This window comes from Echinops telfairi, unplaced genomic scaffold, assembly GCF_000313985.2.
Source record: "Echinops telfairi isolate 266 unplaced genomic scaffold, ASM31398v2 ScPeMD7_3533;HRSCAF=4204_0, whole genome shotgun sequence".
NCBI lineage: Eukaryota > Metazoa > Chordata > Mammalia > Afrosoricida > Tenrecidae > Echinops > Echinops telfairi.
Window position 1 is genome coordinate 95,540,794 of NW_022107431.1, and position 12,833 is coordinate 95,553,626.

Here is a 12,833-nt window from a genome sequence, read left to right on the forward strand (position 1 = left end):
TATGATATGTGGATTATGTGCCAATAAAATGATTCTAAAAAGAATAAGTTGAAAGCGTGCATATTGTAATTCTTATTTTCAATGCTGCATCTGTTCAAGCTTTAAATTTCTCTCCCCCAGTTATTTATGGGGTCATATCGTGCAGGATACAGCTATGTGTGCCAGCGCGTGGATTATTCGGACAACGTTCATGAAGTCAGGGTGAGTGTGCTAACAACACTGTTCGTGATACGAAATGGACTTCACTTTCTAGGCGCCATTGTACGAATGCATACGTGTTCTTTCACGGCACTGAAATTATACTGGGTTGTTCAGAGCCAACAAAGCTGTGCTTTACTTTAAAAATATACGATTGAGAATCTGCTTTTATACTTCCGATATAATCTATCATTTTTCACTTGGGAAGTGTAAGCGAATGTGTGTTTGAATACTAGAATGAAGTCCTTTTTTCAAAAAGCAGGGGAGAAGTTGTGTATGGAGTTATTTTAGATGTTTTGTTTTGTTTTTTTTAAGAATAGAAACCTATAAAGAGGGCCCAGTTCAAGGAATGGTAAATGGGTATGCACTGTATAATCTGTAGTCAGTTAAAGATAGCAAACTTTGTGTAGGCCTGAACTCAGAGTTTAAGTGCTTATGAGATTCTCTTGACGTGTATATATAAAATGCAAAATAGAATGCTAGTAGCATCCTTTGGAAAAAATAGCTCTCTGACAAGAGCTAGCCAATATAAATGACAGTATTCATAAGATTCAAGATAGAATTGCTTGAATAGATGTAATATTCTGTGTCCAGAGCTTCAATCCTTATTCGAAGAATTTCGTGCTGATGAAAAGCCACCCCTTTGGTTATCATATTGTTCTCCCTCTTCACCAGTTGTGGCTAAAGCCTCTTCTGTATGCCGGCTCTGAGAGTCACTAGAGACACCAGTGAAAAGACAGAGCTCCTCCCAGCCTTCATGGGCCTATGTTCTTGTGGGAAGGGGAGGAGTAGCCCATAGTCACATGGCAGATGGTGAAGAAGAAAATAGAAGCTGTGCTGTGATGGAGAGCCGGAGCCCTGGTGGCCCAGAGGTTATGGGTTGGGCTGCAATCTGCAGTTCAAAACCACCAGCCGCTTCTAGGGAGAAAGATGGGGCGTTCTGTTCCTTGAACAGTTACAGTCTCAGAAACTCACAGGGACAGTTTGCCCCTGCCCTACGGGGGCCTTAATGAGTCAGAATTGAGTCATGACCGTGAGTTTTGGGTTGAGTGAGTGAGAGAACAGGAGAGTACTTTGTTACTTAAATTGGTTGATGAGAAAATTTTTTCTCCTAATAATCTGTGTTGCCAGAGAACCTCATCAATGCAGAGCTGACTTCTGTGGTCTTGCCTGATTTAAGGGAGAAGGGCTTGCTTTCAGGAAGGCATGTGCTTAGAGAAACGTCTACCCTCAGTTACAATGATAAATTATTATTATTATTATTATTATTATTATTATTATTATTTTGGATAAAGACTTAAAAATAACACCCAAGTCTGTGTGACCTGGAACTCAGCAGCACTGCTTTCTTTCGGTACCACTCTCAAGGAGCCCTGGCGGGCAGTGGTTACGAGGTAGGCTGTTCAATCTGAGTCGGAGTCGAATCCGTGGCAGTGAGTTTGGTTTGGTCATACTACTCTTCATTGTGAACCTGCTTCCATGATCCAGCTAAACTACCAATTCTTGAAAAAAAAAAAATTAGGTCCCGTGAGTGCTATATGCTAGGACAAGAAAGAGCCTACAAATTGCAACAGATCATGACGGAAATCATTTGTTGTCTCATTTCCCCAACTCTGCTTCTTCACCACCCCTCACTCAGGGTACATCTGTCCACTCAGACTGCACTCCCTTTGGAGCAGGTCAGCCAAGTAGGCTGTTACACATCTGGTGAATTGCACCCCTAATGGTGCTGATCAACTAGGATTTGTAAGTTTAGCTGGCGGATTTATAATTTTGTCCTTATGAGCAAGATGGAGACTTTTGAAACATCATCATCTAATTGTTAAAGAGATTATGCTATTGCATAATTGTTACTTATTGGTAAACCAAGTCACAAAGGATGCCTTTTATAGACATTTGTGTGCATGATCTCATTTTCTCATGTTTTAATTACAAATCAATAATGCCTCCATTATGTTCAAATATTTTTCTCATTCTAAGTAAGATGTTATCTTACTAATAGATTTTAAATACCTTATCAGATTTTAAACCTATCAAAATCAATTAGCAAATATTAATAATGGATATTATTTACCCTGTAATGTGCATGGAATCCCGCCCCCTCTTTTTCCATCAAAATCTCCCAACAAACCCAAAGCTCCATTTTACTGAATGAAAATTAACCAGAAACTATTTAAAGTAAAAGGATAGGAATAAGGCATGTCAGAAGTTCATTCCCTCTCAACTCTTATGATACAGTAAGAACGAATAGTTCTAGAATATTTCTTTATAGTTATTTTCATTTTAATAGGGTGCCTAAAATTAGAAAATAAAGATTTTTATAAAACATACACAATCAGTGTACTATGCACTCATAACTAATAAACAGTAGTACTATTTAATTTTTTTCAGGATAGTTCCTTATAAGAAGTGGAAGTGTTCATGATATCATGAAGTGTTCAGCTTCAGAATAGAAATTTAGTTTTTCAAAGTGCTAATAATTATAATATTGCTTCGATGTGGTAGAATGAATATTGTGTGTCAGGAATCTTTTATTCTTAATTCATCCCCTGTATCATTTGTGACTTTAATGTATATAGCTCTTCAAGTATATATAATGTAGTTTCTAACATTAGGAAAATAATTTTAAGTTCTTATCTCTTTTGTCCAAGACCTTATCTGTCATTTCTTGATAACATTTATTATCCTAAAATGGTTATTTTTAAGTAGTATAATAGTAGTTAAAAATAAATGCATTGCTGTGAGTAGCGAACTATTTTATATCTGTTGTCATTTATTACTTGCAACAATATTATTCAAGTAAATAATTCTCAACTTTTTCTCGTTCCTCTTTACCCACACTTTAAAATGACAATCTTGTTTAAAGCAACAGCAAGCAGAGCAAAAGGAAAACTCACGACATCCCACAGATGTAGACAGAAAATAAGGAAGGCCTTTTTTAGCCCTTAAACACCTAAGCCTGCCTTTGAATGAATCTGTGTCAAGCTCCTGGCACACAAAGATGTATAAAGAGATTTCTGTAATTCTACTCATTTGTTATTTGTTTGAGCCCGGGGGGTTGTCATATAAAACACTGGGTATTAAAAAAAATAAGTTTAGGTTACTGTTAATAGTAGGATTCTTGCAAAATACTTTACAACTTATCTACAGAGGTCACCTCTCCTGGACTCCTAATCTCAGAATGCAGTGTAATCTTTCTTACCATCTGGTGTCTTAATTAGAGCCCAGGCAAAGAAAAGACTTAGGCAGGTAAGCAGGATCATATTTATGACCTGGGAATAACCAAACCGGACTCACTGCCGTCGAGTCGATACAGCCTCATAGCTACCCGACAGGGTAGAACTGCCCCTGTAGATTTCCAAGACCAGCTCTTTACAGGAGTAGAAAGCCTCATCTTTCTCCCTTGACCTAGGAATAGCAAATATTTATTATTTTTGTTCATTTGTTTTAATTTATCATCTTAAAAATTGTACCACCTAATACAAATTGCTGCTGTACTTAGCTTGCCGCATACTTTAAAGTGAGAAAGAGACAGACATTAACAGAGACCAGGTGCTTCACACATTTACCTAATATTGTATCTCCAGTATAATGTACACTAGGCATGAGCAGCTAAAGTGTTTTTATACAATAAACTTCTCAGTTTTCCACGAAATTGAAAGACATAACAATACGAATGTGTTTACAAATCTGTTTTTATGATTTTGAAATTATATAACCCCTAGCTATTAAATGGACTGAACATTTTCTCTGGATCATTGCCGCTGTGTAGATAAAGCTTTTTCTTTCCCATCTCTCCGTGCAGGTAGGTAATTGAGTTTCAAACCTACTTAGCCAGAAATGATTCCATTCTTTGCCTTGTACATTTTGTACAATAAAGATATTTTTAGAGTTATTTACAGTGTGTCAAAAACATATGAGAGTAGTCTGGTGCTTACAGGGTGCATTCTTTTCTTTCTCTTTACAGATAGCTGCTGCACTATGGTGGTACTTTGTATCTAAAGGAGTTGAATATTTGGACACAGTATTTTTTATCCTGAGGAAGAAAAACAACCAAGTCTCTTTCCTTCATGTGTATCATCACTGTACCATGTTTACATTGTGGTGGATTGGGATCAAGTGGGTGGCAGGGGGACAAGGTGAGCCCTTGCAGGACACACTTGCTTGCATTAAAATATGTAATAAACATATTGGGGAGAGTAATGGGACTCTAGGAATCTGACTTGGTCTGCCATTTAGCTTTTGTAGTTACCATACTGGTTCATTTCATCTATTTCCTTTTACATCTAAAGAAATGAAAACATTAGCTTTCCGCCTCTGACTCCCTCACTATTTAAAGATGTATCTCAGCAGTGGACAAAAATCAAATGTAAATAAGCGAGCAGTCTTGTGATGTGGAGCACTTCTGGTAATTCTGATCCCAGAGGATGCCAAGACACACCCCCTTCGTGTGAAGACTCCATTTTTAGTCCCAGCCCAGAGCCCCGTCCTCTGAAACAGGTCTCAGATGGCCCTGCAGGTCCTCCTTCAAAGGGGTCTTCCACAGCCCTGCGAATGCCACAGAGGGCCGACATTTACAGCATGGCCTACCTGGGCTCCCACTGTTTCCAGGTGCCGATAATTTGAGAATAATTCACAAGAGTGAGCCACAAAATTAAAAAAAAAATCTCACGGGAACCCATGGAACAAGTCATGTAGTATAATTCACCTTAATACATCCAGTGTCATATGGTAATTGGCCATTTAAGATTTCACACGAATAGATTACTATTCACTGCCATCGAGTCGATGCTGCCTCCGCGACCCTCTAGGAGAGAGCAGAGCTGCCCCTGTGAGTTTCCAAGCCTCTGACTTTTCACAGGAGTGCAATGTCCCTTGTGCTCCTGAGGGACAGACCGCAGTTCCGCACTGCACGCCTGGCAGAGGGCAGCCCACCCTGAGACCACTCTGCCCCCAGCGCTCCCGATAGACTATTCCCAGGACTCCAGTTCGAAAGTCGCACAGTTGAACTTATTTTAAAAAGAATGAGTAAATCTGAACTGACCTTTAAAATCACTGTATGATAAGGTTTATTTTTATTAAAACTGTATTTTGATATAACTCTCACTCAGGGAAAAAAAAAGAATGCCATTGATTTAGGCTGACTGGAATATCTGAGTAAATTTGTATATACTAAATGAATTATTCTAAAAAATAAAAATTAATTCAATTAAATAAAAAGCTAAACCAAGCCCATTACTGTCAAGTTGATTCTGACTCAGAATGGCCCTGTAGACTGGTTCAGAATGACCCCATAGGTTCGGGCTCAGAACGGCCCTATAGATACTGACTCAGAACGGCCCTATAGATTCTGGTTCAGAATGGCCCTATAGATTCTGACTCAGAATGGCTCTAGAGGATTTCGAGGGCTCTCCATCTCTAAGATGCACACGGTCACAACTGTCGCCATTGGAGCGACTGGTGTCTTCAAACCCCACCAGCCTTTCGGTTAGGATCAGTGTATGGAGTGCTAACATTTTAAACTAGTTAAAGACCTATTGTTGTTGTTGTTGTAAATATGTATATTGACTCAGCTAAAGGCAGTAATAGAATATTTACAAATCTACTTGGATCTTTATATGTGCCATGACATTCAAACCCGCCACCCCCATCCACACACACACACACACAATAGTAGAATGAAAGGCAATGTTGCAGTAGTTATATTATTAGCATCGACTTAAGCTCACTAGCATGTGCCCTTTAAAAACTTGAAGCTTGCCACCTTGCAGGTCCTTTGTGTTTGAAAAACACGTGCTCTTGTTTATATGATTGAAACATCTAAAGTTTTTGAAACACCTCACTTAGTCTCAAGAGAAGGTTTTTCCATTAGTACTAACTCCTTTATTCCATATCAATATTCAAGAGTAGATGTTGGAAAATTATGTACATTCATTTCTTTCAATCTGTAAGGTTTCGGGTTTCAAACATTTTTCTGTATTTTGCAATCATCTACAGCATTTTTTGGCGCTCAGCTGAATTCCTTTATCCACGTGATCATGTACTCGTACTATGGGTTGACTGCATTTGGCCCATGGATTCAGAAGTACCTCTGGTGGAAACGGTACCTGACCATGCTGCAGCTGGTGAGTTAAATACCTTTACAGTTTCTCCTGGGGAAACACTAAAAAGGCTTAGCTTTTAGCAACGGGAAATCTTAAGTCACTTTATATAATTTTCTGTAACACAATTAGCATTCTCTAGTAGTTTCTCTAGCTTCCACAGTTGAGGGTGCATCACAATATTAACCTACCTACTCCTGGGTCAGAGTGGTCAGAGCTACTTCCTTCGTTTGATGCCTGACTACACACAGCACTTATCCTTTCAAAGAGAAAAGACCTTTTCAGCGATCTGTGAAATGGATCATTCTCAAAGTACGCTACAAAGCACATAGATAGATCCATATAAAACTAGAGGGGGGAAATAGGTTTTTTACTCGGGTGATTTTTTTTTTTAATCCTAATTTTTTTTTTCTCAAGACCCTTTTATTGGGAGCTAATAGAGAGGTCATGTCATTCCATAGTTCAGTCACCTCAGGCAGTATTATATAATTGCTACCACACTCAGTTTCAAAATATTCTCTTCCTTCTTGAATTCCTTGATATCATCCCTTTACTCCACCCCCTTCACTGTACCTGCCCAGGGACCCTTATTCTGCTTGTTGTCGCTATAGATTCATATCCCAAACCCAGGAAAACATATCAGATAAACCCCAGTATGAATACAACAAACAAAACAAAAAGAAAAACCTAGAAAATGTTGAAAACCAGATCGGGCCCAATGTGTATCAGAGGGGGCGGGGGGGGGGGAACCAGCTGAGAAGGATTTAACTATTCGTCAGATGTATCATTTTGATCTCCTATAGTCATCTCCCCAATGCACTCTGTAACCTGTTTATTCCCATCCCTCCATTATGGACAGAGGGACATCACTGGAGGCTTGTTTTCTATGTGGATCCCATAAATCTATCCTGGGCTTCCACGGTCTCCGTAGGCTTCCGTAAACCAGAATCTCACAGCTTAGGCTCTGATAACTATTTCTTCCTTTGACTTCGGACTATATGATTTATGATCCTGGGTCACGGATGTTGGTGTGCTTCGTCCACATGAGTTGACATCGCACTTAGATGGCTGCTTGTTTCGAAGCAAGCCTTTAAAACACCAGGACGCTGTGCTATCTGCTTTCTGGGAGTCATCCAATTTCTTCACTACACTTTGCTGTATAGCACTCATGTCTTCTGTGTTCCCTTACTGAGCAAGGCCATTATGTAAAAACTCATTGTTCTTTTTTTTTAAACTAATGGTTCTTAAGGTGGAACTATAAATTCTAAAATTTATAGTTCTCTTCATCTTCTACTTGTTTAAATTTTTTGTGGTTTCATTTCTATTTTTCAGTCCTCAACAGGTTCTAAATGTTTATAATGTCAAAATTGAAAAGAAAGCACAGAGCCAAGTAGACAGTGATTTAAAGGGAGGGAAATGAGGATCAGAGAACTCTTCAATTTCCTAAACCCAGGCCTTCCAGAGCAGTTAGGAATTTGAAAATGCTTATATTCAGACCAGACCATCTTCAGCACATACTCCTTGTAGGGCTTCTTGTAGCACTTGGGTGTGTCAGTGTAACATTCAGAGATACGCAGGCACTAGCCTATAATCAAACTGAAAATCTAAAACCAACCTGGTAGCTATTCTTCAAGACTTGGAATTTAATTTACCTTAATCATAGCATGTACATAGCTTTATCAGTAGAATCACATTTGGAAATAATATCCATCTCTTGTTTTAAGTTGCTAAACAGCTGGCTAACCAAACAGGAGACACAACTTTTGTGGAATGCTGGGTGTGAAAGATTCATTTGTAACTAAGATGTTAGTGGACGCTTCCTTCACCTTTTTGTGCAAGTTGTTTATACAGTTGTGTAACTCATTTTTCCTGCGTCTTAGTAACTAACCACAAGGGAAGAGATGCCAGAAATTATGTGAACCATTTATATCTATTATTTTGTGAGCTTGTTCCTGGCTCTTCTTGAGCAGTTCCCTTACTCAATCATATTCTTTTTTATAATAAAGTGCATTCTATAAGAAACATTATGAAGCCAAAAAAAATTTAAAATCTGTATTTTGCCTTGGGAAATTAAAAAAATTACTTATCCTGATATAAATTTCTGACTTACATAGAATAAATTATTTAAAAAATAAAATTTAATATAGCAATTGATGTTGATAATACAATCCTCAAAGATAACTCAATTCTCTACAAGAATGATGTTTCTCTGGCGAGGAAGCCAACTAGTTGCCAATGGGCTGATTCTAACTCATGGTGACCACCCCCCAACCCGACTCCCACCCCAGGTGTATCAGAGTAAAACCACGCCCCCCAGGATTTTGAGCGGATGCTTGTTCAGAAGTAGACCAGTAGGTCTTTCTTCAGAAGTACAGGTGGTCTCCACCCTCCAGCTTTTACTTTCCCTTGGCCATCGTCAGAGAACACGTTCAATAAATATTAATGGTGGAGACTTGGGATGGGTCAGTGACCTCGACTAAGCCCTGTCCTCTGGTATTAACATTACACTGGAAAGATAGGTAGTAAACAAATATAAAAACGATTTCAGATAACCATGACTATTGCAAAGGACAAAAACCCACACAAATGTGCTTTGTTTCATTGGGATAAAGAGCGGGGCATTTGCGTGGAGCCTGCTGGTCAGGAAACCCTCGCCTGGGAGGTTGCCTTGGAACTGGGGACCCAGTGAGGAGGCTGGCGGGCCACGAGAGCCACTGTGAGGACTATGCAGCTTGGAGCAGTGTGGCACATTTGGGTTCTGTCGATGAGCAAATGCTTCTGCTGTTCTTACAGTTTCTTTGTATGTCGGTTAAGTGAACCCCGGTTGTTTTGTTTTTCAGGTTCAGTTCCATGTGACCATTGGACACACAGCATTGTCTCTGTGGAATGATTGCCCCTTCCCCAAATGGATGCACTGGGCTCTCATCGTCTATGCCATCAGCTTCATATTCCTCTTCCTCAACTTCTACGCTCGGACGTACAACATGCCTAAGAAATCAAAAACTGGAAAAACTGCCGTGAATGGTATTTCAGCAAATGGTGTGAACAAGTCAGAAAAACAGCTGGTGATGGAGAATGGGAAAAAGCAGAAGAATGGAAAAGCAAAAGGGGAGTAACTTGAAGGGGGCCTACCTGTTGCCGACAGTGAGGAATCTCCCATTTCATATGAAATTTCAGGGAAGACAGAAACAAATGAGGGCTTAGGGGTGGGGAGAAAAGGCAACTCTGCTCTTTGCGCTAGGGCCTGCAGAGTGAGGAAAGTGCTGGATACAATGGCCGGATGTTTTATTTATGAAGGTTTTATTTTTAATTTTTTTTTTATTTTATTTTATGATTTTAGCCTTGATGTTGTCCAGACCAAAGCAATCATCATGTGACTTTGGACACTTACCTTCTCTGGTCCCATCCATTTGTGTAATGGATGGGATTTTCCATGTGTTTTTAATACACACCCATTCTCCAGTCTGAATCTAGACGATCACAGAAACAGTCATTAAGAATATTTTTGACTAGATTACTCACTACCGATTAATTAAAATCAGTTATATTACATGTTCTGGTCCAGAGCGGGAAACACGTTCTTTAAAATGTATACTTTTGAATTCACTTGCTGGCCAGCATGGTTGACTCTCTCCACCTCTTGTCTGAATATACCCTATTGATTGTAATTGAAAACTTTTAAAATCTGCTCATCTCTGTAGATGCTTAGAGGTTTGATGATGATGGTATTGGTGAAAGTGAGGAACAGTAACAGTAAAGTCCCGTCTGGTGACCAAAGGTCACCACGACTCATGGCACAGATCACTGTGGGAAACAATTTTTATGATGAAATCTTGAGTAGCCTTGAGTACTCCTATTACTGTCAGAATGTATTATGAAAAGTCAGATTATTGTCTGATGGGAATATGAAACAGCTCCTGTCTCCATTGGTAACATCATAAAATAGTGACATCTATGTGCTGTTAGCAGAGAGTCTGTTGATTTTTATCAGGCTTTTCTCGTTTTGATTTGTGTCTGTTACTAAATTTTCATATGTGGAAATATACCTACCTCTTATGTTGGAAAAAGCAGTTACAATTAAATAAATTTTCATGTAAAAGAATCAAGGAGTCCTATAACATAAATTCCAGTTGTATTTGACTTGAATGCATTGGGGGCGGTCTGTTCCGCTTGGTCTCATTTTAAAAATAGCATACATCCAACTTTTCTGTGAAACCCTCCCTCCCTTTCAGTGCGGTTCATTTTGGAATGATACATTGTGACTGAGTTACAAGATCTTATTTATTAACTGGATATGAAGTGTAAACCCATTTTGGTGCAATATTCTTGACTCCTTGGTGCTAAAGATCATTGAATTCAGTGCTTGATGTTACAAGTTGTGAAAACATAGAAATGACTAAGAGTGAAAGCGGTCAGAATTATAAAATCTCTACAAATTTACAAATGAAGTATTTCATGTAGCACTTGTAATACGTATGAGGGAACAGCCAGGTAATCACTAAGGAAGAGAATTTGTACTGTGTTTTATTACATAGGATAACTTGCTAGAGGGTGCTGTCCAGGGATCATAATGGAAAGAGAAAATGTGACCCAAAAAGCATGAATATTTCTAACTTTTTCTTGACAACATGGTAAAAACTGCATGTGCAGGATATATGCTATTTGTGCAGACACTATTTCAAAATATTTTGTAAACTATAAAATATTTATTGTGCATTAAAACTAAACAACTTTTCCCCAAAGGCATGTAGCCGTAAGAACTGTACAAAAATTTGCAACGCATCCAGTAGGTTGGCATAAGAGGATCCACCACCTTTGTTTTGCGGCGTAGTGTATAATAACTAGAGATTTGTAAATCTTTGTGAACATTCTGTACTGGTTTCCCAGAACGATTCATCCCCTGCCACCTGATGCAGCACAATAAATATTCAACTGTTGTGGGAAAAAAAAAAGATTTTTTTTGATTAATTGGTTTCTTATTTAAATTGTCTGTTAGAAGTTTGTTTGAAGTGGTTGTTAAATAATTCTGACTTTCTGTTACCAATTTTCCTTTGTTGAAAAGACATGAAACTAGAATATGAGTTTTTATACTTTCCGGGGCAAAGCAGATTTTTGATGGTAGCACATTTTTACTTTGAAAACCAGTGGTCTTTGGAGCAGATTTGGGACTCAGACGTAACACAGACGTTTTCCTCTGTGGCATTCTTTACACGCGTCGCTTCAAATGTGCTTTTGAATGCCGCGCTTTTCCCCTTTTCCGCAGTGGTGGTGGTGGTGGTCCCCAAACGAAACTATGAGGCGGCGCACTGGTGTTCTTACATTTAGATCATTCAGTCCTTACTATGCTTTAAGGTTCTTTATCAAAGGTAGTTTTACGATGTGATAAAGACAGCCTTTCTTATCAGCACTCTGAATGTCCCAAACATTACATATTAAGTGCATGCTTCAGATAGAAATCAGTGGATGAGGGTTATTTTGAGTAAAGCTTTATAAGTCAAGTAATTTTTTCTTATTTATGAGTCAGGCAAGTCATTAAATATCTGCAACGATGAGAAATGCCTGAGACATACAGCAGTTCATTTTCCAATTTACTCGATGGTGGAGCTAGCTCACCTTCCATCTTTTCCTACCACTCGGAAGTCTGTTTTACAGGTGGAAACTAAACGATGATTAGGGTTAGTCTTAACGTTTTAATTCTCCTACTCTCTCTTCACACAATCTAGGCATTGAAATATTTTAATACACGGCATTCACATTTTAGAAGAGGAAATCCAGCAGTATTGGGTATTTGTTAGGGATAGTTCTAATACATGGTTTCTTCCAAATCTGCACATCGGTTACTCTGACGGAGAGTAACTGAGAATACCAGAAGGTGGAAATGAGTTTGCTACCTTACATCTATTTGCTCATATGACAATTCAGGCACCATCTAGCTACAACTAAAAGTGTGGCAAAACTTTTGACTACCATCCTCATTAGAATGTGACAGATCCCACTGAGCTGTTTACACGCTCTCCACTTGGTGCCTCGTGAAAAGCAGCTTGTTAACAGCCTTCATCTCCGGATCCGATGGGCACACACGATGGGATAGCAAGGGTCTTGCTATGACAGGCCTGGGTGGCTGAGATTTAAGTGTCCTGCTGGGTGGTAAATAGGGCAGGAGCGTTTGAGAGGAACCTTGGTGCTGAGCTCCGTAGAGGCACAGCACCAAATCAGAAACGGAAACCTCTTTAAGGAGCTGGGTCCCCCTGGCACTCAGCATGCGAGTGATTGTGACACGTGACCTTGGAAGGCAGTCCTTATTAATGGTATATCGTAGGATCATGTGTAGTCTTCTAGGTAGATAATTTCTGAGTCAGAAGAAACAAAAACTCGATGAAAAATGCCATAAATCACGGATTTTCCTAATTCCAAGTACAGAGGAAAGGTAACAGCTGTGTGGCTTGAATGTCACAGGATTTGTTTGTTGTTTTTTTTTAAGTAGACTGAAGGGATTTAAAGATCTGAATGGAAAATTATAATTGGTACATCTAC

General features: G+C 39.0%; 1 protein-coding gene across 1 annotated transcript in view; it reads left to right on the top strand.

Annotated features, from left to right (window-relative positions):
* Nucleotides 1–11,251, top strand: part of ELOVL4 (ELOVL fatty acid elongase 4) — a 34,353-nt gene extending 23,102 nt beyond the window's left edge. Inside the window, exons 3-6 of the mRNA XM_004696294.2 lie at nt 121–201; nt 4,166–4,337; nt 6,196–6,323; nt 9,140–11,251. Coding sequence (XP_004696351.1) covers nt 121–201; nt 4,166–4,337; nt 6,196–6,323; nt 9,140–9,415 — 657 coding nt within the window. The 3' untranslated portion in view covers nt 9,416–11,251. The remainder of the gene's footprint in view (nt 1–120; nt 202–4,165; nt 4,338–6,195; nt 6,324–9,139) is intronic.
* Nucleotides 11,252–12,833: the final 1,582 nt, after the last annotated feature.